General features: G+C 42.2%; 2 protein-coding genes across 4 annotated transcripts; one reads left to right on the top strand and one right to left on the bottom strand.

The window, feature by feature from the left end:
- The first annotated feature begins 258 nt into the window (after positions 1 to 258).
- tecpr1a (tectonin beta-propeller repeat containing 1a) lies at positions 259 to 15,690 on the top strand. Its single transcript, XM_005448130.4, has 24 exons — positions 259 to 460; positions 3,272 to 3,511; positions 4,034 to 4,216; positions 4,302 to 4,424; positions 4,514 to 4,633; positions 4,892 to 5,066; positions 5,147 to 5,247; positions 5,769 to 5,870; positions 5,997 to 6,145; positions 6,234 to 6,829; positions 6,993 to 7,138; positions 7,224 to 7,379; positions 7,550 to 7,699; positions 7,872 to 8,029; positions 8,128 to 8,358; positions 10,365 to 10,461; positions 10,664 to 10,743; positions 10,863 to 10,919; positions 11,170 to 11,344; positions 11,992 to 12,127; positions 12,268 to 12,360; positions 12,506 to 12,612; positions 12,783 to 12,902; positions 14,098 to 15,690. Exons 2-24 carry the CDS (start codon positions 3,287 to 3,289, stop codon positions 14,245 to 14,247), a joined length of 3,630 nt encoding a protein of 1,209 aa, XP_005448187.1. The 5' UTR covers positions 259 to 460; positions 3,272 to 3,286; the 3' UTR covers positions 14,248 to 15,690.
- Positions 15,691 to 15,815: 125 nt separating this feature from the next.
- bhlha15 (basic helix-loop-helix family, member a15) lies at positions 15,816 to 26,109 on the bottom strand. 3 transcript variants are annotated; one of them, XR_002063200.2, is made up of 7 exons: positions 25,927 to 26,109; positions 25,692 to 25,791; positions 22,914 to 23,555; positions 22,651 to 22,744; positions 21,811 to 22,002; positions 17,604 to 21,646; positions 16,963 to 17,003 (listed from the first exon to the last, which is right to left on the bottom strand). XR_002063200.2 is itself a non-coding variant. In XM_025909662.1 (4 exons), exon 4 carries the CDS (start codon positions 16,952 to 16,954, stop codon positions 16,403 to 16,405), a length of 552 nt encoding a protein of 183 aa, XP_025765447.1. In that variant the 5' UTR covers positions 16,955 to 17,003; positions 21,811 to 22,002; positions 22,651 to 22,744; positions 22,914 to 23,530; the 3' UTR covers positions 15,816 to 16,402. The 3 variants fall into 3 exon arrangements, 2 of the variants coding, with proteins under 2 accessions (XP_025765447.1, XP_005448185.1); XM_025909662.1 differs by lacking the exons at positions 17,604 to 21,646; positions 25,692 to 25,791; positions 25,927 to 26,109 and having other exon boundaries at positions 15,816 to 17,003; positions 22,914 to 23,530; XM_005448128.4 differs by lacking the exons at positions 21,811 to 22,002; positions 22,651 to 22,744; positions 22,914 to 23,555; positions 25,692 to 25,791; positions 25,927 to 26,109 and having other exon boundaries at positions 15,816 to 17,003; positions 17,604 to 17,839.
- Positions 26,110 to 26,693: the final 584 nt, after the last annotated feature.

Here is a 26,693-nt window from a genome sequence, read left to right as displayed (position 1 = left end):
TTTCACTAATTGAACTGTCTGTTAGCTGAAATGAAAGAAAGTGATTATAATCATAACTTAAGGACTGAAGTGAAAACAAGTGAAAAAGCAGCCAATGTCCAAAGAAAGACTGGGGAACTATTGCTCAATGAAGTCTGGCTCCTTAGAAGCAAAATATACAGAAAAGAGAGCTCGGGACATTTGCACAGTACTACTCCTGAACAGCCTGAACATGAATTATAGCTTTGCAGCGCCCTCTGCTGCTTGTCTGCTAAACAGCACCTCTACAATCACCGGCTGCCACGGAAACTGCCAGTGGGAATAGAAGAAACAGCACTTCCTGTTTCAAACAGTTCTTTCTGCTGTGAGTCTGAGCAGCTACAGAATGATTTGGACGGCTTACCATCCATCTCCACTGGTTGAATGAACAGCTGTGACTTCTCACCACCGCCGACAGCAGCTTTATGAGAGGAGGCTCAAGGTTGGCTGCTTGAACTCTTTCAGTTTGCTATTTCTATCGGGCTAAGCCCGTAAGCCTGTACCAAAACAAGCTGAGCATTGTCGTTAAATCATAGAGCTGGCTTTACTGTACACGTTCGTTTTATTTCACATTTCCCTCTCCTGTCAGTCGCCTCTACAGTAAATAGTCCAATATTTCAGGCTAATCTTACACCCTTGCTAATAGGCAGCTACGTACTTTATTACTTGGTAGTAAGCCCCACGGGTGAACAAGCGCAGTCGCTCCAAACATGTGTGCGTGTGACATCTTTATGTATTTTATTGTTACCATCAACCCGATGTGTGCTGCGTGTACAGCTGTGACTGACAGGATACGCCTTGTAGCAGCAGCAGCGTCCCTACTTGTTACGAGATGCTGTGAAACAGCTGACTGCCACTTAGCTAGCCCAGAGCTCACTCTGTGATCTGTGTGCGTTTCACATACAGGCTTGGTTATTACAAATGCCACACGTATAGTGTGTTAAATGTGGGTCAGCAAATTGTGCTGAGAAGACATGGAGCAACGCAGTGCAAGGGTCATCGCCACTACAGCGCATGATCCAAACAACTAATGTTTACAGATAGGTAAACAACTGTTCTCTAAGGAGACCATTTGGCCCTTATCTCCCTATTTTCCAAACACACTTTGTTCATATTTGTGTGTAATTGTGGCCTGCTTTTTACTTCTGTACTCTTGGTGGGTTATGTCTTTAGGCTCCTGCTCATTTTAAATTGTGTAGTATGCTTTGCTTGATATGCAGTGTTCATGAAAAATATATTTATACCAATCAAGCATAACGTTCTGACCACTGACAGGTGAAGTGAATAACTCTGATTATCTCTTCATTGTGGCACCTGTTAGTGGGTGGGTGTGCTAGGGAGCAAGTGAACATTCTGTCCTTATAGTTGACATGTTAGAAGCAATAAAAATGGGGAAGGAAACAATTTGAGTCAGTTTCATAAGGGTCAAATTGTGATGGCTAGATGACTGGGTCAGAGCATCTCCTAAACTGCAGCTCTTGTGGGGTGTTTCTGGTCTGCAGTGCTCAGTATCTACTAAACATTGTCCAAGGAAGGAACAATGGTGAACTAGCCAAGGATCACAAATGCACTTGGGGTACAAAGTCTGGCCTGTGTGGTTTGATCCAGCTGAAGAACTACTGTTGTAAAATAATGTAATCCTGGTTTGGTTCTGGAAAAAAACAAACAAGCAAACAAAAAACAGAGTCCATCACAGTTTGTTGCATATGGGGCTCCATAGCTGCAGACCAGTCAGGGTGCCCATGCTGACCCCTGTCTACCCCTGAAAGCACCACCAGTGAGCATGTGAGCCATGAAAGAAGATGTGCCTAATCTGATGAATCATGTTTATTTGATATCATGTGGACAGCCAGGTGCATGTGGGTGGTTTGCTGGGGAACACCTGATACGAGGATGGACTATGGGAAGAAGGCAAGGCAGTGTGATGCTTTGAGAAATGTTCTACTGGGCAACCTTGGGTCCATGTGGATGTTACTTTACATGCCGCATATCTAAGCATTGTTATAGACCATGTACATGCTTTCATGGAAACAGTATTCCCTGATGGCTGTGGTCTCTTTCAGCAGGATAATGCGAGAGGCCTGAGGACAGAAAACATTCCAAAACTGAGACAGCTAAATAATAAAAGACATGATCACATATTAAGAAAAAGATATGCAAAAGTAGTTGCAGATAGACAGATGCAACTATTTAAAATGTTCCACTGAAATGAGACACAGCTGCATTTTTAATTTTTTTTGTAGCTCTTTCCATTTATCAGCAGTGAAGTATTTCAATCCAGGTTTTCTAAGTTCAGACTCATCAGGAGGTACAGCTAATGTTAAAATGTCCCATGACCTGACATTGTAAGTACTGGTTTAAATTCAATCAAGGAGCAGGGGTAAGCTAAGGGAATCTTGGGAGCAGAGCCTTGTAAACAAACACCATACAATGCTGCTCTCTGCGATTTGCTAGGGAACACCATTCCACTTTTTCATATAAAATATAGTGTTGAGTAAGAAAAGAATCACTTGTGATAAAATCATAATGCACTGCGATACAGTGAGGGGAGATTGTCGGGGGAGACAGATGGACTGGTATATTTTCTGCAGTATTGTAGAATCACTGTATCCATTTGTTGTGATAAAGAGACAGTTTACTGTGAAAGCAAAACTGTCAGTTTTACTGGCTGATCTATGTTCCTGCTTTTATATATAGTCACGTGTGGTTTGGAGTGACTAAAAAAATGAGAGAAGCAGCTGAAACGTGTTTCCTCCAAAGTGTCTCTGGGCTCAGCTTTAGAGAAAGTGTCAGGAACTCACTCATTTACAAGGGGATTTAAGGTGTTTTAACCATCTGACTAGGATGATGTTTCACACATGTCTAAAAGGGAGGGACAAATCCCATGCTGGCATGGGAACACCGTGGTGTCCCCCAAGAGAGCTAGAGGAGGCGGCCCGGAAGTGGGAGTTCTAGACTGCTGGCTCCACGTATGTCCACGCATGGACCCACTGTGAAGGATTCAAATAGTTTTTTACTGATCTGCTTAAATAGAGTGTCCAACCCTATCTCTGAGCCAATTTCAATTATTTTTGCCATGTCCAAAACATTTTTATGAGGTCCAGTATATTTAAACACACACTTGAGCATCTTTACACAGCAGCTGATGCCAAATGATTAGGTACACATCCCAGTATTATAGCCTTTCATTGTGGGAAAATGTACAATGTAATTTCAAAGCCACATTATCAGCATTAACCCTTTTCTTCGCCAGGTTCCAGGTGCAGCCATGCCCGTCTCCCTGCTGTGGGCTGTGGACGTCTACGGGCGGGTCTACGGCCTGTCCACGGTGGGGCAGCAGTGGGATCAGTGCCGCGATGCCCAGATGGAGTTCAAGCGGGTCACGGCGGCACAGGAGTGCTGCTGGGGCATCGCCTGTGACAACAACATCTACCTGAACGTTCACGCTTCCGACCTGTCCATCCGCTACCAAGAGGAGACCTATGAAAATCAAGTGGGTCTCTGTGACTAATTGGGGGGTGTCATTCTTTAATGACTTTATTTACATTAAAATAAGTTCTTGTAAAAGCCAAGAAATATGTAATAAGGAACCCACATTATTCGTCTGTCTTTAAGCAAGTTTATAATACCTTTTCTTTTTTTTATTATTGCACAAGTAAAATTGAAAGTTAAAGTTCCCCATTATATGTTCAGCATCCTCATATGGCAGAGTCCTACTTCTCTGTTGCTAAGTCCACAAGCCATTAGGCTACGTGCCTTAACAAGTGAACCTTAGAAGCACGCTAAACCAGTTTTTAATGGGAAAAAATTCTCACAGTGCAGGATCACAAGACCTTTTATAACACTGCTCTGTCATACTATCCCCATTAGGTCGACACTCAGTCATTTTCATTCTTGTGGCTACATCTCCATGGGATATCTCACTAAAAGTGCTGTTGTTTTCCCTTAATATGAAATAAAAGGCAACACCACCGGCTTTAACACAGTTCATTCTCTCTGCCCGACTTTCTGTCAGCGTTGGAATCCCGTTGACGGTTTCTCTGAACGTTTGCTGCCAAGCGACCGCTGGCAGTGGAGCGACGTCACAGGTCTGCAGCACCAACCTCTGGACAGCTTCCAGCTGCCCTCCAGCAGCTGGGAGTGGGAGGGTGACTGGTATGTGGATGAAAACTTTGAGGGAGAGCCCACAGAGAAAGGGGTGAGTTTAAAAAACGTGTGTCTGCTTCAATTACTGCTCTTTTTTCCGCTTCTCGTGTGACCTGTTCAGATGTTTGTATTTCCAGGGATGGACCTACGCCATCGATTTCCCTGCCACCTATACTAAAGACAAGAAGTGGAACTCCTGTGTCCGTCGCAGGCGATGGCTCCGCTACAGGAGGTACAAAGCAATGGACACCTGGGCTAAGGTGGGTGTTAGTGCATAACGTATGCATGTAATGAGTGCTGATGTGTGAATGTGCGTTTTAAATTCTTGTTTTCCTTGTGTGCATGGCAGATCCCCTCACAGCACACAACTCTACCAGATCCCTTCAGCGACATCAGCTGTGGAGGTTGGGAGATTAGTGAGGAACCCAGGGGCCGGCTGTCTCTGTGGGCTGTGTCCCTGCAGGGCAAGGTATAGATTATATATACAGGGCAGCACCTTGTTTTAGGTATCAGAGGCTCAGATTGAGAATTTCTTGATTGTGAAAGTAATGTGTGTTTATTAACTGTGTATGCTTCAAATCATTTGCTATTAAAAGAGGAGTTAGACGTTAGCAGCATGCTAACTAACTACTTTAAAATGATATGGTCTCACATATACAATCGTGTCACACCAAAATTGCTTGAAACCAGCTCTTAATTTCCAGAGTCTGTCTTTGTGTCTGTTCAGGTGTGGTTTAGAGAGGGAATCTATCACCAAAATCCTGAGGGCGCTTCATGGGAGGAGGTGCTTCTACCTGGAGAGGTGGTCCAGATCAGCTGTGGCCCAGCAGACCTGGTCTGGGCTGTGCTCTGGGAGGGGCAGCTCATTGTCAGGGAGGGCATAAGCAGAGACTGCCCTAAAGGTACAGATAGGCTCACTGGTGGTAGGGTGACGTGGTGTTTCTGACTGAATGTGTTGAGAATAATATTTCCTGCAATCCAGGTGCCTCTTGGGCAATAGTGGAGTCTCCCAGCTCTGATGTGGGAGCGACACACGTAGCCGTGGGAAACAACGTCGTCTGGGTTGTGACGAAGGACAATAAAGTAAGAAAGTGCTGCAAGCACGTAAAAAAAACAAACAACTGAGACTCTTACCAAGTTTGCTTTTAATCAGCAGAAGTACTTCCAATACATTAAATATCTTTGCCTGTTGGCAAATAAGATTTTGCATTTTCCTGTGTCAGTGGCTAATTCTGTTTGCCAGTTTGCACTAGCTGAATGTGCAAAGATGGCGGTGTGACCAAGCTAAAAGCTTTCAAATGTTTCACTTATTTATTTATAATGAAGATTTATTTGTTTCCTCAGCTCAGTAAGTGGAGCATAAGACCAACAAATGCAAAGTAAAAGAACAGAAACAAATATTAGGAGCTGCTCTGCCAATCTTGTTACTTTAATAATCTGTGTTGGCACGTCACAGTTCACTCCTAATTTCAACACTGTGACTGACACAACATGAAAAATGGCTAAACATAGTTAAACAGGCTTGTAACAGCTTGTTGTTAAAACTGCAGGGATTAAACCTGCGTCTTCAGAATACCTCTCACTCTACACTCCTGCTTTACCAGGTGTGGTTCAGGCGTGGCGTGAATTCTCACAACCCGTGTGGCTCTGGCTGGATCAGCATGGTTGGAGAAATGATCATGATCAACGTAGGACAGAACGACCAGGTGATTCAGTGTGTCCTCAGTGTAACTGCTGGGAATCTTATAAGGATTCCTACATGGCTTTATTACTGCATGTTTGCAAGTGATGTAGTCATGCTGAGGTTTTCTGAAAGTTGCTGGTGTTCATAGGTGTGGGCTATCAGCTCTGAGGACCGAGCTGTGTACTTCAGACAAGGCGTGACCTCAAGTGAGCTGAGTGGGAAAACTTGGAAGGCTATCACCGTTCCCCGAGACAGAGACCGATCCCAGTCCAGCGCCAGCGCAAACAGCCTGCAGAGGTGGATGCGCCTCAGAGGACACACACTCTAGTTAGCTTTTTAAAAATGTTATAATAAAGTTAATTCTCTCTCTGTCTGTGTTTCTCAGTGCCGGATGTTTTTTCTGTGGTGAGGTGCGTGCTCCGTCAGTAGCAAGTGATGCAGAATCAGACCTAGAGAAAGGATCTGCAGATGGGCCCGGCTGCCTCGTCACCTCCACCTCCCCGGATACCTTTGTCGACGCCCCATCTGACCCGCCCGCTGACACTCCCAAACCTCGTATCCCCAAGGTCACCAGCGACAGCTTCATCTCTGAACTCGTCTCTGATCGAGAATCGGGGAAGACCTCGAGAGATGTTGGAAAAGCCACTCCCACTGTCCTAGAGGAGGACACCATCTCACATGAAGGAGATGCCAAAGCCCCCTGCGCTGGTGTTGCTCTCTCTCCTAGCCAGTCTGGCGGCCCTCTTGATACCCAGTGGAGTAATGTGGATCTGGAGGAGGCACAGAGCCAGCAGGCTCAAACTGGAGCAGTGCTGGACTCAGCTGACACCTGCAGCTTGTCCTCAGTAGCCACCTACACCCTTGCCATGGAGGATCCTTATGGTGGAGACGAGCACCCTCTGTGGGCCTGGGTCAGTGGAGGAGGCTGCTCTGTGGACAGTCACTCCCAGCTCAGCTGGTTTAACTCTGTGAACACTGCATGTGAGTTCAGTGAGCTAACTCACCGGTGACTGATTGAACGCTTAGATTTTTATGTAACTTTAAGTAACATGTAACTTGTATAAAAGGATGTAAAGTCAATGCTTATGCTCAGTTTCAGGGAAACTGCGCTGACGTCATTATTTTTGTCCTTTTCTTCATCCAGCCTTAGTCCAGTCAGTCCAGTCCATGAGTTTGTCAGTCAGTCCAGCCCAGACGGCAGCTTGGCGAAAACAAATCTTTGAACAACTCAGCGAGCGGACCAGGAGAGAGATTGATAATTTCAAACATTATGAACAAGCCATAGAACAGGTACCTTCTCAACCATGCACTTTACCACCCATTTCATTCATTAGCATGTCATTTTAATTGTTCACTTGTTCCAATCCTGTTGCAGTCTGTGTGGGTGAAAAAGGGAAGCATGCAGTGGTGGAGAGACTGGAAGCCACATAAGTGGATAGATGTTCATTTTGCCTTGGAGCAGTTCTCAGGACCGGAGGGCAACAAGGACGGCATCCTGTTCATCTATTACAACTATTACGAGGAAAAGAAGGTTAGAAGGAAGTGTGCGTTTGTTTAGTAAAAAAGTGTCTTCCTTAAGTTTCATGTATTAAATTTTCTTTAATAATCATTTACCGCTGGCTGCGACATAACACCAAAGCAGACTGGCTTACTAAAGGCTTACTGTATATTTCAACTTCTCTTTGCTAACACTTTTTTCAGTACCTGCATGCCTTTATCAATGAAGTTACCATCCTGGTTCCTGTGCTAAATGACTCCAAACACACTTTTGCCATCTACACTCCTGAGCGGACCAAACAGAGGTGGCCTATTAGATTGGCGGCTGCCACAGAGCTGGAAATGCATGATTGGGTGGGTATAGAAAGAAAAAATAGCACAGTGGAAAGTAATAATGTAATACTATGCATGTAGTTATTCATGTATATCATCTAAAAATGTGTAGTCTTCTTTCTGCTCTCTCTAATGATTCCTCATTTGTTTCTCCATCTTTGGCTCCCTCCGTCTGCTCTCTCCTGCTCTTCAGCTGGCATTGTTGAGCGTGTCATGCTGTGACTCAAGGGGGATCCAGGGTCCTCCCTCCAAACAGGCCATCTGGTCCATTACCTGTAAAGGGGACATCTTTGTCAGTGAGCCCTCACCTGGCATAGAGGCTGTGCCTTACCCGACACCCTGCGACCAGATGTAAGAACGAGCAGCACGTCACCAGACTGATTGCTTTAACCTTCTGATATATGACTTTCTATTCTAATGACTTAGCTATATTTCTTTCCTCTCTGCAGGTTCTGGCGGCAGGTTGGAGGCCATCTGCGTATAGTGGAGTGTAACAGTGTTGGGATAGTGTGGGGGATCGGCTTTGACCACACAGCCTGGATCTACACCGGGGGCTACGGAGGAGGGTTATTCCAGGGACTGGCAAGCAGCACAGATAATATTTACACCCAGACGGACGTTAAGAGCGTTTACATTTATGAGAATCAGCGGTGGAACCCCGTCACTGGCTACACCAACAGGTACTGTGCAAGAGTGGAGCTTCTGTCGCTTTGGAAAGTGTTGTCAGAATATATGCGATAATTTGTTTTTTAGAGTAATTCTGCTATGTCAAGGACACAGAAATATCCAGTCTAATACCTAGCTGTACAATATGTCCACTGTGTAACACAAAGTCAGTTAAACTCCAGGGATACCAATCTGTCCTTTTAGAAAGCATAAGAATTAATTTAATCTAAACCGGTTCAAGTACAGGAGCAGGTGCACTGGAGAAGCGACAATTCAATTAGAATAGAATAGAATTCAACTTTATTGTCATTGCACATGTCACAGGTACAGGGCAACGAAATGCAGTTTGCATCCATCCAGAAAGTGCTTTAGTCGTGATATAGATATATTACAATATAATTTAGCAATAATAGAGATGTGTAAGTAATTCAAACCTCCAGCAGAATCAGGTTCATGGAGAGGCGGCCGTCTCCCATAACAGTTTGGGGGGTGAGCGGAGGGAGACAGGACAAAATAATTTAATGATTACTAATGGTTTAAATGCAACGTCGAATATAAACACAAAGAGGTGAGTGAGGAAGAAATACTCATCCACTACAGCTTATTGCAACTAAGTTATGGTTCAGGCTTTACCTAAAAGGAACGTTTTAAGCCTGATCTTGAAAGTAGAGCGTGTGTCTGTCTCCCAAATCCAAACTGGCAGCTGGTTCCACAGAAGAGGGGCCTGAAAGCTTACTTGAAAACTCAAGTAAGCCAGCAGTCTCAGAGTGATGTGCTTTGTTAGGATACTGAGATACTGTGAAGTCTTTAAGATCGGAATTTTAGAAAAGGATTTTAACAGGGAGTCAATGAAGAGAAGCCAGTACAAGAGAAATATGCTGTCTCTCTAACTGCTTCCTGTCAGTGCTCTCGCTGCAGCGTTCAACTGAAGGCTTTTCAGGGAGCTTTCAGAGCAACATGATAATAATGAATTGCGATAGTCCAGCCTAGAAGAAAAAAATGCATGAAATAATTTTAGTGATTGCACAAATGTATGAAGACAGTTCTACATATTTGTTTTATGTGATCACTCCTGACTGAATTTACTCTAGTTTAGCTTTTTGGCATTTACATTACACCGGTAGTACAGCTTGTCTAACATAGTACACACATAAGTAAAATTGCAAGAATGTTTTAAGAGTGTGAAGGAGACATCAGGAGACGGAGCGTCAACCCAGCAGCAGGACCGGTATTTGCACCTTTGTGCTATTAGAAAAAGGAACCTTACAAAAGTACTTGTAATAGTCATGTTCATGTGTCTGAGCAAAACTGTCAAAAACAGACTCAGTAACGGTTTCATCCTTTAGTGGCACCTGTTCTCATGCTTGTCCTGCTCCTGTGTTGATGCTCTTTTAGGGCCCATCTCCTGTTATCTCCTCTGCACTCAGACAAATATAACTGTAAAGAGGGGAAATTTTCACATGTAATAAATGCAATCTCATACATTTGTTAAAGCTGCAGTAGACGCAGTAGAGATATAGAAAAGGGGGAAAAATAGGTGTCATTTTTTACATAAGCCTCTCCCTGCCAACACCAGCAGGTGCAGGTGTTTCACTAAAAATAAGTTAATCCAGAATTTCTGATCCCATTCTCCTCCACTTTAACTGTTACAGCAGGGGATTTTAGGTTTTTTAATACTACTTACATTAATATATGTGTGATTTTTATTTTAATTTTTTATTTTTCTGGGAGACAGAGCCCAGAAAAGAAACAGGATCCTACTTTCCACAATGACCATCTGATTAACAGTGTACTGAAAGGTTGCCTAGCTACACCAAAAACCAACATCTCATCAAGTCCATTTGAGATTTCTATATTTTATTTTATTATTATTATTATTTTTACATAAACTGAGCAATTGTAGAAACATTTAAAACTTTGCCATTGCACTCTGGTGTGACAAACAGCCATTTCAGCTGAATCACATGTTGTTTTGATTTGTGTGTTTTCTGTCATTGAACGTTGCTATTTTTTCTTTTAGAGGCTTACCAACAGACCGCTACATGTGGAGTGATGCTTCAGGACTACACGAGTGCACAAGAGCAAATACAAAACCTCCCTCCCCTCAGTGGACATGGGTAGGCAGACACACCCACAGTGGGAGATTCCCCGTGTTGATCTGTAACCGTCTCTGTGATAATAACATTAGCTGCTATTCTTGCCTTCTAACCATTAGTTTGAAAAATACTATTATCTGTTCTTAAATATATCACAGATAAGGGGTGTGGCCAGACCTGCAGGTGTGTTGAGTGTTTCACTTCCCCTGTCTGCTGTTTTCAGGTGTCAGAATGGGCTATCGACTACAGCGTGTCTGGCGGGACGGACAGAGAAGGCTGGCAATATGCAGCTGATTTTCCAGCGTAGGTTTCATATGCCGTTCCTGAAACCCCACCTGCTGCTTCACTTGCTTCAAACTATGATCTTGATTTCTTTATCTTTCCTGTAATTCATTCTTTCGCTTCCCCGTGTGTCTGTGCAGGTCATATCATGGCTATAAAACGATGAAGGACTTTGTGCGTCGTAGGCGATGGGCAAGGTACTATAAAAAGCATCACTGGCTTATTGGTCTGTGCACTATTTATTCAGCAGGTACACAGCACTCTGAAAGTTGCCATGCCATCAAATCAGCAATCAGCCAAATATATTATGGTGCTAATCATATAAAGTTTGTTACTGTAGAATTTTAAATTCTGGAGAAAATCTGAAATAATGTGCAGGAAGGTATTTAACAGAAGAGATTTGTTGTCAAGGACACCTTTGAGTGTTTATTTGTCCTTCATGCGCAGGAAGTGTAAACTGACCACTACAGGACCTTGGCAAGAAGTTCCCCCTATCGCACTAAGTGATGTAACCATCCTGCCATGTGCAGCTCAGAGCACTGTGGACATGGTTCCTGTGTGGGCGATCAGTAACAAGGGCGACGTGCTTTGCCGACTGGGAGTCACCGCCCTGACGCCTGCTGTGAGTCATTAATAATATGCAAGCAGACACCAAATGAACTGGTTTAACATCTTTGGAGAGCCACCATTAAAGCTTATTGTCATTTTTTCCGCTTGCATAACAAATGCACACAAAGTACAGAGAGGTGCATTAGCACGTTGTCATTTATTTTTACAGTGGAGGTTCTTTTAGTTCTAATGTGGGCTTCTAGTGTGGAGAGTTTGAGAGATATTTGCATTTATTTCAAATACAACCACTTCAGTCAAAAGAAGATTGTAATTTCTATCAGCAGGGCAGGCATTAATGACAAAAAATATGATGTGATGATAATGATGACTGACTAAGTCAGACGTTCCATGAATAGGAGCTGGTTGTGGGTTGAAAGGTGGCTTGCAGCATGCAGATTTGCCAGAGTTAGGGTAGCTATATTTGGCTTAATTTCTCATTTGGAGAAAGAGAATTATTGTATTATTTTATGCTAAATTTATTAGTGCTTCTAAAGACAAGATAAAAAAAAAAAAAGACAGAAAAAGAAAAATCGAAATGATGTTTATCAACGGACCAAAAACGTCCAAAGTTTCTTTTATTTCTGTTTCTTACTATGAACATCTGAATATGGAGAAGCAGGTTTTTGAGAGGTAGTCCTTTCTCCATCTGCTCTCTCTCAGGGATCTTCATGGCTCCACGTGGGAACAGACCAGCCTTTCAAGTCCATCTCCATTGGGGCTGCCAGCCAGGTGTGGGCCATTGCCAGGGACGGATCTGCCTTCTACAGGGGATCTGTGTCACCACAGAACCCAGCAGGTCAGTGGGGAAAAAATGAAAACTGAAAGTGAAGGCTGAAAATTTTAATTACATTTGTCATGTCTGCATATTGAAATAAAATTTACTCAAGCAGATGCATTTTACCTGTGTTTTATGTGTGCGTGTGTCTCCCTCTGCAGGAGATTGTTGGTACCACATCCCGTCTCCAGCCAAACAGAAGCTGAAGCAGGTATCTGTGGGAAGAACATCGGTCTTCACTGTAGATGAGAATGGTAAAGCGCAAAACGCAGCCCAGATTTTTATTTACAACTTAGGTTTATAAGTTACTTTTATAGATGAATGGCGTAGTGTGTTCTGTTTATAGTTCCTGGTATGTATTTTTTACGAGATGTCTGATGTGGGTGTTTTTCTATCAAGGTAACCTGTGGTACCGACAGGGTGTGACCCCCAGCTACCCTCAGGGCTCCTCCTGGGAACACGTATCTAACAATGTCCGCAAAGTCTCTGTAGGTCCTCTGGACCAGGTAGGACATTATGGCACCACCTTCATCCATTTCATCTTTAAAAGCTGAATGCAGTTAACAGATTTTATCTCACATATTTCCAGGCATGGAAGTTCAGACTTCTTGTCTGTACGTACCAAATCACATGTTTATTTGTGGGTGATTTTGTTGCTTTTGTTTTGGGGCTGCAGGTATGGATCATAGCAGACAAGGTGCAGGGCAGCCACAGTCTAAGCTGCGGGACGGTGTGCCATCGACTCGCAGTGCAACCCATGCAGCCCAAAGGACAGTCCTGGGACTATGGCATTGGGGTAAAGAAACCGAACAGTATGACTGTACAGTGGTGGAAAATAACAGTTTCTGAACAGTTTCTGACTTCTATGCTAGTTTCATTTTAGTGGAAAGAAAGAATATCAACCCAAAAACACATGATTTTGATTTATTTATAAATCAATATGTTTTGGGTCATTGTCATGCTGGACGACCCATCTACAGCAGTCTGGCTGAGGGAAGGAGATTCTCATCCAAGATTTTACAGTTCAGCTCCTCAGTGTGCTGAAGTTGTCCTGTACCCATTGCAGAAAAACAGCTCCAATATGAAAGCGATTCAGTTTCCATCCAGGTGATCAGGAGTATTTTGCGATTGACTGGACTGATTGTAATCTGTAATCTTAGTTCAGTCAGTGATTTGCAAATCAATTTATAACTTTTTATGTAACATGTTTTTTCTGGATTTTTGGTTGATATATATCTCTTTCCAGTAAAGTAAAACTACCATAATAAATTAGAAACTACTTGTTTCTTTGTGAGTGAGCAAACTTACTCAACATGAGGTCCAATAATTTCCCCTACTGTATATGTGTCATGAGTGAAATTGTCACCATTTTTTGTACTGATCCTGTCCTTCCCAAAATGCAATGGGCCAACTAAATAAAGGCATATTGTTATCACAGTAGTGCTGCAGTTTATTGGTAGTTGTTGATATTTTGAGCACGGCAGTCTCCAACAGATATATTTATACATCACATTTTCCCACAGACTTAGATTTTTTTTAAATCTTCTGAAGTTTGTCTTTTAATGCTAAAAAGCATCATCAAGCATCCTGTGCAGCTTGTTCAAGTAAAGTAAACGCTGTACATAATCTGGGGTGTGTTCAACATGCTAATTGTAATATTATTTTCTTTTGGCTTGTTTATTTTTTTATTAAAAAAAAGAGGGGTCAAATTTTATATATGCAGTTTTTTACGGGGGAAATTTTTTTAATATGAGTTGGATGGAACTACAATTACCAACACAATGTATATCAAGCTTATTGCTGTTTGAAAAAACAACATCAGTAGAGTAAATATTCATCGCTGGAACACTTCAGTCTTCATGTGCAAACTGCAGTAGAACAACAACAGAAAGGTGTGGCTCCCAGTTTTCATGGCTTTGTTTAGTGCTTGAGATGGTAAACAAGCTTATCCTCAGTAATAATAATTATCACCCCTGTGTCATTGTTTTTAGGGTGGATGGGACCATATCACAGTGAGAGGGAACTCTGTAGAACCGCCCCACATCCGTCTTCCCTCTCTAACAGACATGTCCACCTCATCCCCTCGGAGCCTGCTGGAAGTCAGGAACACGGAGGTCGACAGCGGTACTTCAGGATGTTAGACAAACCCAAATTTGTGCACACAAACTGTATAAAAAGAAACAAAAAAACTCAGATTACCTTTGTAGTATTTTTTTAAAGCACAGCTTATTTTAACACTGGAATAGCAAGGTGATCCTTAAATCCTTAGGTTAGAGTTCTCACACCTTATGAGCCGGTGAAACAGAGCAATGGATTTCAGACAATCAGAGCCATCTCTGATGACAAACATACTGATCTGATCTGTCCCTGTGTTGTTTTTCATTTGTACTAGGCATTCATGTGATGGTAAGGGCGTTTCTGTGTATGTTTCTGTAAGTGTGGTTATTCTTTTGCCATTGAACTTAGTGGTCTTAATTCATTTTTGTCCTTATTTATTAATCAGGATGTGATGTTCATGATATGTGTGGTTTCTGTGTATAGATTACCACAACAAGTTAAGGTTAAGACAGTAGGGTTTTTTTATGAAAGATGTATATTTTTAAAATGTGCTTGAATTGTAGTTGAATAGTTGCTGGACCACTAGCTTCAGAGTGAGTGCTATTTTGCATTTTATCCTGTGAGCAACAAGTTAATCTGACGCAAGTTTTATCTTTGTTTACTTGTCTGCTCCTTTTGTCTGCTGACCTGACACACCGTTGGCACTACTGAATACTTTTATGTGCATCTATGTGTCATCATCTTTTGGATTCTGAAGACAAGAATCGGGGTGATTATTGCATGTAAAAAGTCAGCTTGTGAGGTAAACTGAACCCACTGTTAGCTGAATGACACTGGCTGAGAGAATTGTAAAAATACACTCCAAAACACGCTCTGTAATTAGCATTAGTCACTTCTAATCAGTCAAGTATTGTTTCTAGACAGATCGTAGAGGTTTACCCATTGACTGCTTTTTGGAGCCAGTATGTAGCAGCTGTTAGAACACCTACACTGGTTTAAACTTACACATGGCTTGTGCAAAGACTTCTGATGTTATTACCTAAAAAAAAAAAATCTATCATTATCATGAAGCGTGTACACTGGTGAATATTGTAAAAGAGGGGAAAATTACTGTAGTCTTATAGCTGAAACGCTCAAACTGAACCTTCCTCTTTCTCAGGAGTGTCTGCATTTGCATGCTGTTTACTTCCTTTGACATAATGGTTGTAGAATGACTGAGCAGTGAGGAAGAAAAAAAAAAAAACACTATCTTTTGTTGCAAAATTGCAAAATACTAGTATCTACTCAGTATCGTGGCAGTTGTAATATTACACGGACTACTAAACATCATGAACGGGCATCAGTTTATGTCGATAGCTGCTTAAATGCACCTTCGCTGTCTAAATCTGCTGAACTATTTGTAAATGTTGCAAGTGTACAGAGATCTCTATTATCTGTGACTACTGAACATTGTGTGTGGTCCATTTGTGCATCGTCAAAAAAAGCAACAGTCTGTGTCAATAATAAATAAATGTATTTATTAATAACTTCTCAAATGTTTTTTTTCCCCCATTATGATGTTTCACACAAAGTTTGCAGCTTAAACACACATGGAAACACAGCAGGGAGGGGGGATAAGCAAGTAACATACACGTTAAATAGCCTCTGTGCCTTTAAGAACTCTTCTGTGTGCAGAAGAAGAGAAATGAGTTACGCGTTCAGATCAAGGGTGGATTATCATTGTGAGCGCTTTCTTGCAACAACACCTCAAAATTTAAGCCTTCTGCTTGGTTGTCTTGCTTTCGTGGATGCAACAGTTATGGCTCAAGGTTACACGGAGCAGGTTTCTCAAGAGTCGATACAAGAAGATGGCAAGATAACACAAAAGAGAACAATCCCTTTCCCCAGTTTAAACCACAACACGCAAGAAGAAGAAGAAGAAAAAAATAAGAGTGGAAAATTAGCAGCCCTTCTTTCCTGGGCACATAACATTACACAACTATGGTCCATTTGGTTTCACTTTCCAGTCTGCAGTCTTCATGTCTGCTGTATAAAATCCTTCCATATTTTGCATGGAGTTCTGCACAGCCCACCTCTTTCTAGCATTTATTAGAGGTCTATGATCTGGGGGGGAAAAGAGCCCACTTCCTACAGGAAACACAGCTGAACGTCTTTAAGAGCAGTGTGACTGTAGGGAGTGGGTAATGTTTGATTTGTCCAGCCCTCCTCTTGGTGGATCCCCTTGCTTTAATCTTACTGTTAGCTTTGCTGGCTGAAGCTATGCATGCTGGTGAGGTATTGGGTGAGACCTTCCTCCCCCTCCTCCTCCAGGTGCTGCTGGTAGCACTGGAGGAGCTTGGCAGCGCTGGCCTCTGAAGGGACCCCGCCAGCAGGCAGGCAGCCCCCTGACATATCCAGGATGATGGTGGTCAAAGCTTTGATGTAATTCTTAGCCAGGGTCAGCGTTTCGATCTTGGACAGCTTCTTCTCGGTTTTCACATGCGGGATGGCCTCACGCAGCGCTTGGAAGGCATTGTTGAGTTTGTGCATGCGCTGGCGTTCCCTTTCGTTGCTTTCCAGTCGACGGATGCTGCGCTCTTTGGTGCTGGAGCCGTGCTTGCGTCGCCGGCCTCCTCCCTGCCTCTTGCCATCGCCACTCCTCAGAGAGCCCCTCCAGGAGCCACGGATCCGGACCGAGGCCTCTGAGCCTTCCTGCTCGCTGGAGCCCGGCTCTGTGTCTGGCTCGAATTCCGGCTCCGGGTCGGACCAGGTCCTTCTGGATGGCTTCACAGCCTTCCCTTTGGATTTCATCTTGCTACTCCTCTTATCTCTGACAGAACAGATTTCAGCTTCAACAAACCTGGAAGACAAGACAGGAGTGTTAAGGAAAAGAAAAAAAGGATATAAAGTGGCCCGCTTCATAGATTTCCTTCAGTCAGCTCCAGTTCAAACAACGTGGCATCCTGTTGTATCTAATCAGACTCTTGCAGTGTGAAAACTCCATGATGTTGGTCTGTTACTCCACACCTCTTACCCCACAGTTCAGAGATAATGCCCATGTCAAGGTTACACTCACAAAAACAGACCTGGCAGCTCTCAGCAACAGCAAAGCTCTTTAACTTCACTTTAACTCACTGCATAGTTTGGCTTCACATATTAAGACCAAACCATCAGCTCCTAAACTTATTTAAGAAGAGGTTCTATTACTATTATATATTTTAAATGTAAATTTACAAACAGTGACAGTTTAAACTATACTATCACACGCTGTCAGATAGAGCTGTTTTACATAGATAAGTACACACAATAAAAAAAAACTACGGGTATTTCTCCATCATCGTCATTATTTCCCTAACCTCAGCTTAATCACACCAACGGCAGTGCTGTAACCGATATGAAGATGAGCAGACACAAGTGAAAGTCACTCACAACACAAATGGAAGGGAACTAAAAGCCTTACCTGGGAAGTTACACTAATATTCTCCCTCCTGTTTCTTTTTACAGAAAAAGCGTCAGCATGCAGCCGGCCATGATCAGCGACATAAAGTCAATTAAAGGAGCACTGGGAAGGAGGGAGCGCGAGAGCAGCACATCAGCGCGAGGCTCACAGATAACTGTCACATGTGAACGGCTACCTGTTGCTAACAGATGTACACGTCGCGCTGTGCAGCCAATCAGAGAGACAGCCCTTTCCCCCGCTAGCTCCGCCCTCAACCCCAAACCTCCCAACAACCTGCTGCTGTTGCTGCACAAAGTCACAGATGTGCAAGATTTACACTGAACTTACATTTATAGTAGGATGTTTTTTATTTTTATTTTGGGGGGATTCAGATTAACTTTGGCTCCCACTAATGTTTTCAAACGATACTTAGTAGTTGGTGGAAGCAGCATTCAAATCCAGGGATCATCTTATATAAACATGGCTGGGGAGACAGATCTAAGTGTCCTGCAGGCTTGTGCGCTTTAATATCTGTGCAACTGTTCATTTGAGAAAAAGCACAAGTAGCAGTCAGAACATGACTATTCAGTTCAGAAAGTGAAATACGTGGCGTACTTTTATAAAATATTAACTAAACAATTAGTTGAATATGCATACTTACCATTCACAAGTTCCAGCTGATAGCTGATATTTGCATAGATTCTGAGAACAGGAAAAATTTGTGTGCCATAGTTCAGTGATGAAAGAAATATTTAATAAAATAAAATAAAATATTTAATTGAAACCCTTTCATTGTTAGTTTGGCCAGTTTACCTGCTGAATTAGGTATATTTTGATGTGATATTTTTTGCGTTTCCTGCTTCCCATTTCTACAAAGTGTAGCCGTTTTGCAGTTGACAAGTAAAATGTTAAGGATTTACTGGCTAACTAATGTAACTGAGCAGTTTTACTTTACTGTATTTCATTTTTTTTTTTTAAACAATTAAGGCAAAATAATGAGATTGCAGTGGTGGAATTGAATGGTATGGTACCCTTACAAAAACTGCTCTTTTTTCCATACTGATATGCCGTTAACACGCTCAGCAGCAGCATTTCCAACTGTGAAATGCTTTTTATTCATTCAGATGAATGTAAGTGAACCTTCTTCTTTTGCTGCTAAGCTGCTGAGGTGCTCTTACCTTTAAGACAACTGTAGTAAAGTTAGTTCGTCTGAACAGTTAACATATTTTCCATTGTGACTTATCACCTTCTGCTGCTTCATTTGAATACAGTCCTCCAGGCTACAGCTGAATGTAGGCCTCATTTAAACTTTGCTCCAATATTTGCTTTTCAACAGACAAACTTTTTGAGCTTTTTGCATTACATGGACAGCCTCAGGCCACTAGAAAACTATAAAAACACAAAAAAACACACACACATTACAAAAAAACATGCCATAAAAGAACAGCAGAACAACTGCAATTATTAACACGCTCCTTCTTCACATGGAAATGTGATCTGCAGTAATCCAACTGTTTAACTTGGCAGCCTAATGCAGCTGTTGGCAGTTAGGATTACTTTATGTTGTGGTAGCAAGACTACAAAGACAGGGAGGAGTCACTGCGGTGAGGTGTACTGTCTGTTCATCAGTGACTGCATTTGCTGTGTCTGCAAACATCTGGAAGATTAGGGACAAACACTGATGGTCTTCAATTCCACACTTTGCTTCAGTGACACATATACACAGGCAGAGAGACTCACAAGGTTAAATGATTGCAGTTATGCTATTGCAGTGCATAGATATTGGATGTTTATATATGGACGTGATGATTCCTCATTTGGGTAGGTACGAATACATAAAAATTTAAAAAAAAATTGTTGGGGAAGGGCTTAAAGTAGGGGGGCAATGGGCTTGTCGTTTCAAGCTACCTGCTTTTGACATTTGAGTTTTGGTGTTTTGAAATTCAATGTGGCGAATGAGAGGTGACTCTGACTGTGAATCTGAGACACAATGCACGCTCTTGGGATAGCAATTTGTCAGACATAAGACTGACCCTGCTGTATCCTCCCTTTTGACTCTAAAGGCACCCATAATTTCCAGAATTAACATCACGTTTGATTTGGGGAGGTTTGAAACTAGTGATGGAGAACATAATCTGATTAGAAAGGTGTTTACTGAGGTCAAAGGTCAGGAGTGCCCATGGGCTGTTTTCTCATAGAATTCTACAGTATCAGTACAGTATTCTACAGTATCTATCTTTTAGAAACCACAGGAGTTGCCCCTGACTGGCAAGAAGATTAGAAAAAAACAAAAACCAGGTTTAAGACTCATCCACATTGGCCTCACTTTTCAGATCTGGACGCTATGAACAGGTTATGTGTCGGCGGCACACATACAGCTTTGTGTGCTTATTCTGCTTATGGCACTGACAAAATCTGTCCACAATCAGAAAAAACATGAAAACCTCTGCTGGGGCTCTCAAAATTGCCTCTGTTGTGGTTCTGACTATACGACCTACACACTCACAAGGCCTAAACATTGGTGTTGCTGTTTGTGACGAAACAAAACTCTAGAAAACATACAAAACTTCATGTTTTTGACTTTTAAGATTAGAAAGTTCAGCTTCATGGCAGTTGGTCAATACATTTTTTCTATTTCAACAAGTTTATGGCTAATGGGTTTCTTATTATTTTAGTTACTCCCTTTAGGGGTCACGACAGTGGATTATCAGCCTCTATCTCACTCTATTTCTATCATCCACCTCAGTCACTTCAACCCACTGCTTGTCTTCCTTTGCTCCATCCATGAATCTTCTCTGAGGTCTTCCTCCTTTCCTCCTGCTTGAGAGCTTCATCTTCAACATCTTTGGTCCAATCTTTCCTCTGCACATGCCCAAACCATCTCAGCCTCACCTCTCTAACTTTTTCTCCAAACCTCTTAATCTGAGCATTAGCAACATTAGCACAGTGTTGGGATGTCACAGACACAGCAACGTTACAGGTGTGAAGCTCCCAGCTTTTAGAAGCAAACACTTCCAGCGTTTGATGCCCTTGGGCAGCTTGTGTGTGTTTGTGTACTTCTATTACTCGTGTTGTGGGAACATAAACCTATTTACACAGTCACACAGTGGGGACTCGCCTCCCATATAAGGACAAAAGCCCCCAAAGTCCACATAATGTCAATCATTAGAGGATATTTAGGAGGACGCTTGGCTTAAGGTTACTATAAGTCTCTAATAAATTAATGTGATTTATTTTGATGACTTCTAAAGAGGTGTGTGTGTGTGTGTGTGTGTGTGTGTGTGTGTGTGTGTGTGTGTGTGTGTGTGTGTGTGAACAGTAAGACAGGTCTTGCCAGGTTTCCTTCCCTCCTCAGGTACATTGTATCTAATCAACCAAACCTTGCTGAAGTTGCCTCTGTGGAAATATTATCTTTGCGCTTTAGTGTGCACAGTTTCTGCTTCCATTGGCCCTAAGGCTTACACTGTTTATTTTACCACAGCTGTTGATATATTCTGAGCTCAATACACTTCAGTAATGAGGCAAGCAAACAGGGCCCCCACAAGCATGCTCTGTTTGAGCAAAACGAACCGTATAAACAACGTATTTTCTTCAACACCAAGATTCGCCTGAAAATTACAAGAATTTAAAGATAAAGTGCGACTGCAGAAGCAGACAGGAGTTTGTTAAACTCACGTAAGTTTGAGCAGCCGTGTTTCTGTTTCCTACATCAGGTCCAAGGACGCAACCTGGCATAAAGAGTAGCTTCCAAAGCAGTTTGCAGCTGGAAAGGCACCAGCACTCTTATGCAACTCTTTCTTGCCGTTATTTGACATCATGGGCAGTAATCTTGTCATACCAACTACTGTGAAAACTGAATGCGCTGTCAGAGAGTCCTGCTCGGCCGTGATGTCATGAATGGCAAGTGCGCTGAATCTATTTGGAGCAAAGACGTAGTGAAAAAAAAAAGCTATTAAAATCCCTGAGTCATCATAAAAGGGGGAGGGCGGGTAGGAGATGAGTTAGGGTGAAGAGGAGAGATCTGGACGATTAGTCAGTTTTTCCATTAGGCCAAGGCTGGCTCTCTGAAAGAAAAACAAGTGTGGATGTCACATAAGGCCACGGCGACAGTGAGATGGCCTTAGGCTGAAGGCAGACATTCTGATAGAAAGGCTGTCTTTACTTTACCACGTGTCATAAAAATCACCACATGCAGCTCAGTATGTGTGTGCATTTGCGTGTCACTCACCCTTATCTCACTCCAGGTCTGACTCAGTGACATAGGTGAGGAAAAGGCAGGTTTGGGGTAGACAGCCATTCTCTGGTCTGGACTGGGGGGTCCGGTTATGTGTCTGCAGTAGGCTGTAGGGATGAGAGTGCCTGTCATACTGAAAATGGCAGCTCTTCTCCAAAGCCGAGAAGTCATCCTCCCATTCGAAGGCTGCACGCAAAACCAACCACATGCATAATTAGCCACACTGACAACCGTGTGATATCCTGCAGTGCATGGTGCAACCCTTGATCTTGTTACATTGTCATAAGCCTTTTGTTTGATACAGATAAAAAGATAAAACTGTTAATAACACTTTCAAATATTATTTAGAATTGTACTGCTGCTGCTGATGGTGATAACATCACCATCATATTTTATGAGCTCATTGTTCCGTCTCTCTGTAAATAAAAAGGAAAAAGTAACTAAAAAACGCAGTAACTTAAGTGTAGCATTACTTCGGTCAAACTGATGACATAGCTGATACCCTTATCTCCGTCAAATTGATAACTGTCATGCACGCCAGCCTTTCTACAGCTTCATCTGCAAGCTACTTTGCAACCCACCTCGAGCCCAGCTCCTTCTTTTCATGCCAAACCCAATTTTGTTGCTATGGATACCTGAAATAGCGAGGTATTGCTGCTGCTCTCCCTGCCTCAGCCTTTACATGATGATACTACTAAATGTAAATTACTGCATGAATGAATGTGTTACGTAAAAGTGTAATATTTTTCACTGGTACAGGTGTGTGTTTTGCTCTTTTTCTAAATAATGGCATACAATTTACAAAATCACTTGTGTAATTCTTGAAGACATTACCATTATCTTCTAATGTGACACCTGGCAGGTTGCAGGAATAGCTGCTCATCAGAGACGTGTAAGGCTCGAAGTGCATCTCCAGAGTTGGACTCTCCTAAGAATAAACAGGAAGTATTCAGTCAAGAATAAGTCGTAAGCGAGGAAGTAACATGGTTGAAATAGTCCTGTTAAAAACATTTAATAAACACATTACTGGCTACAAAAAGATAAAAGGCCTCAAAATGCATTAAAATAAAGGTTAAAGTAGAACAGGAAATCAGTACCTGATCAAACAGGTAGACAATGACATCATCATCAAAAGACACACTCTTCCTTATTTTCACTTTCCTGTCCCGTCCGCATGATTCTCCTGGATGATTGTAGTTTTGAGAGGATGCTGGAAGTCTTCTGTGGTTGGCAGCATTTAAATTGTCTCCGTCAACATTTTCCCTCTGGTCATTCTCAGAGTTAGTGTTCGGACAGAAGGGCCATTGGGCAGTGGAGCTTTTCATAGCTGTCGTATTGTTGTTGTCACTGATAAGACAATCACTATTCCCAAGAAAAGTATTGCAATTCTGCAAGGAGTAAATGTCACTAAAACCTTGTGCTGGCATACAGTCATCGCTGAAACTGATAAACTGGTGATCTTGGCGGGCGGCCATGTTTAAATTCTTTGTGTTCAAACTGTGTCCCACACATTTAAACTAAGTCTTGTCCAAGTGGGGAATCTGTATCAAAAAGATCAAGCAAAACAAACGCTGGTTGCTTGATCCATCGGCGCTGGCGACAGAGGGAGAAGGATGATGATGCTGTTACCAAGCTTGATCTGGAGTCAGTGCGCCTCCACGCTTTACAGGTTGAGCTGCATCTTTGAAAACAGAAGCAGGTGACTGGTAGTCCCTCCTCGTCATCCTGTATCATCTGACCTGAGGACATCCACAAATGAAGCTCGTCATCCCTGTACGAATGATTCACAATGACTCAAACAGCTTCACCTCAAACTAATTAACGCACTAACCTACTGTCTGACCACCTACATGTGTTTCTTGCCTTGCTGTTGTCATGGTGATGTTTGTGCTATCAGCATACTCACAAATGGGCAAATACTTGAATGAATACAGAGATAATACAAGTTATAATAATATAAAATTCATTATGTAGGCCAATACACTCACTATGTTATAGTTATAATTAAAAAACCCAATCTATATTGAATATAATTTTACTGTTTGCTCATTTTGTAAAGTCTTGTAGCCAAACTGATTTTACCAGCTGCAGAGTGCCAATGTTTGTTCCGCTTACTCCAATATTTACAGGTTTATTTACCTCTGAAACAAATCTTTGCTAGTGAGAATCTTAAAATGCATATAGTGAAATGGTAGCTGGGAGTGGAACAGTTTATTATATTTTGTATATTTAGCATACACTATTAAAAATGCAGACATGTGACTAATAAAACAAAATCTTGAACTTGTGACTCCCTAAGTGAGGGAGTTGAGCCACTTTGTTGTGTTCTGAGGGCATGTTTGAGTTCTACTTGCAGTATTAGAGGGAGGGGCCACTGCAAATCATCATAAAGTGATTTACCTTTATCCTATGATGAAATATTTCTATCCTATTAGAAGACTTTACACTCCTACATAGCACCTACTTGGGATGGTGCATTGATTTAAATACTGAATTTACACCCTTGCAAATATTTTTGAAAGGAAGCACCCCCCAATTCATGCAGCATGATCAAAGATTGGATTTCAAATAAGTTCTTCTGCAGTCATGACAGCATAAAGACGGCAAGAAAAGTAGTGTGAGGACCAAGCTACAACATGCATGCCTTTATTTACACCTCCAACTAAGCCCATGTAACAACACTGGACTGTCACTGCAGTCCAGTAAGGTTGGAGAGGCATGTAACAAAGGATGAGTCTAAAAAATTATGTGAATCACATGTTTGAAGTCATCAGATCTCAACCCAAATGAACACCCATGACAGTGTTTTTAGCCAGTTTTCTACCACAACCATCACCAACTGGTGACTTTTTCTTTTCTTTTTTTTTAAAGAATGGCGCTCCGTCATTTCTGGATAGTTCCAGAAACAAAGAAAATCAATTGCAAGGAAGAATGAGGCTGTTTTGGGGGTCATGCTGGCACACTTAACATTGGTTTTTCCTTTAATATGTCACCAAACGCCACAGTTTCATCACCTACCAGCTAACGGTGTCGATGGCACATTCCACTTAAAATTAAGCTGTCAGTGCTCAGGCTCAAATTGCCTTTTAAAAATTATGCCCCAGTAGCTTAAATATTAAAATGGACTTTTTATCGCCTGGCCAAAAACACTTGGATGTTGATGGTGTGAGGATGGAACCTGTCGTAATTTTAAAAATATGACCAAAAAATGACATGCATGCTTTTTCTAATTAGGATTCCCTTTTGTGTGTCCTCTAAATACAATTCCTTGGCAGTGTCAGCTTATTAAGGGTTCAGTTGCGGTGCCCAGACATCCATTCAGTGTCTCTCAATAACAGGATGTGCTGAAACTGATTTGTCAGCCTTTGCCCGGTGGCTGAAGCAGCGACCGCAGATGCACGCATGCACACAAACACGTACATTATTTGACCACTCACTCCTGAGCCTGAATAAATATCGAAGCCCATCCGTCCACGGAGACAAAGACGCAATAGGAAACTTTCACCGCTCTGCAGTAACCAAGCAACCACTGGATGAGTGACTCAGGAAAGGAAGAGAGGAGCTGACTCACAGCAGCTGTGACGTAAACGATGTGAAAAGACACACACACACTCTCATGGTCACACACGCACACGCACACACACGTATGCAGCAGGCCGTAAAGCCTGTAATCTGCCCTGTTTCGGGTAAATTAACACCTCACTGTGTAACAGGTGGACAGACTCGGGATAAGATTATAAAACTTCCAACCAGCCAAACCATGAACAGATACCTCAAAGGTCTACAAGTAAGAAAAGGAAAACACTGCACATTACACCCTTAGTGTCTCCAAATACTACACAGACTCCAAGGCATAATTAAAAAGCAAATGATACCTTTTCCTTATTCCTTTTTTAGTGCATTTCCTCTTAGAAAGCAAGTTCAAACTATCCAATGAAATCACCAGTGCGGCTCCGCCCCCGAAACGTTTTCACTCTGTAAAAATAAAGAGAAGAACCTGCTTATCGATTCATATGCGTTGCTGCATCATGACACTGCATAATGTGTTGCACCATAATCTCTGAGCAACAGCAGCAGGCATGCACAGCAGCAGCACATTTCTTTTCTTACCTTGCATTCAGTCCCCTGATTTTAATGCATTGCAGGAGCCTTATCGAGGAAAACAAGAGATAAGCTAAGCATACGGAGAAGAGAGAGAGAGAGAGAGGAGAAGGAGAGATGCACAGAAAAGCAGTTGGTGGGGGTTGGATGTACAGTACACTCATCCGGGAGAATTCCCGGCAGCAGAGTGCAGGACAGGGATCAATAACTTATCCCGTCTAATGTAACACATCTGTCCTTGCTGATGGAGAATAGCATCAGCGTGAATGTCACAGTGACATGACTTATATAAAATCTGTGACACTGTGTGGCTGTTACATTAATCTCAAAGATGTTACAGTATAAAATACGTTAAGACATGTGTGTTGGCAGCATTTCTTTACACTTTAAAATGAAATGATAAAGCATTTGTTTATGTTTTCCTAGGGAAATGGAAGATAGGTGCAATGATTTGTTGAATTATGTGCAAACATACATGGAGATACAGTACATAAAGAGAAAACGATTTTAACAAGTTTGAAAGTCAACATTTGGTTATGACCACCTTTATTCTTCAGCACAGTCTGAACGCTCTTGGGGAGCTTTCCTGTAATTTCTTTAAGTAGTCTTCTGGATTAGCTCTGCAGGCTTCTTCTTGAAGAACTTCTTTGGATCTTGGCTGCCTTTTGTTCTGTCCTCTGTCGAGATGATCCCACACTGCTTGAATAATGTTGATGTCCAGGCTCTGAGGATGCCAATTCATTTTATCCAGGTGTGCTTTTAATGCACTGGCAGGG

This window comes from Oreochromis niloticus, linkage group LG8, assembly GCF_001858045.2.
Source record: "Oreochromis niloticus isolate F11D_XX linkage group LG8, O_niloticus_UMD_NMBU, whole genome shotgun sequence".
Taxonomy (NCBI): domain Eukaryota; kingdom Metazoa; phylum Chordata; class Actinopteri; order Cichliformes; family Cichlidae; genus Oreochromis; species Oreochromis niloticus.
This window is presented reverse-complemented; position numbering and strand designations above follow the sequence as displayed.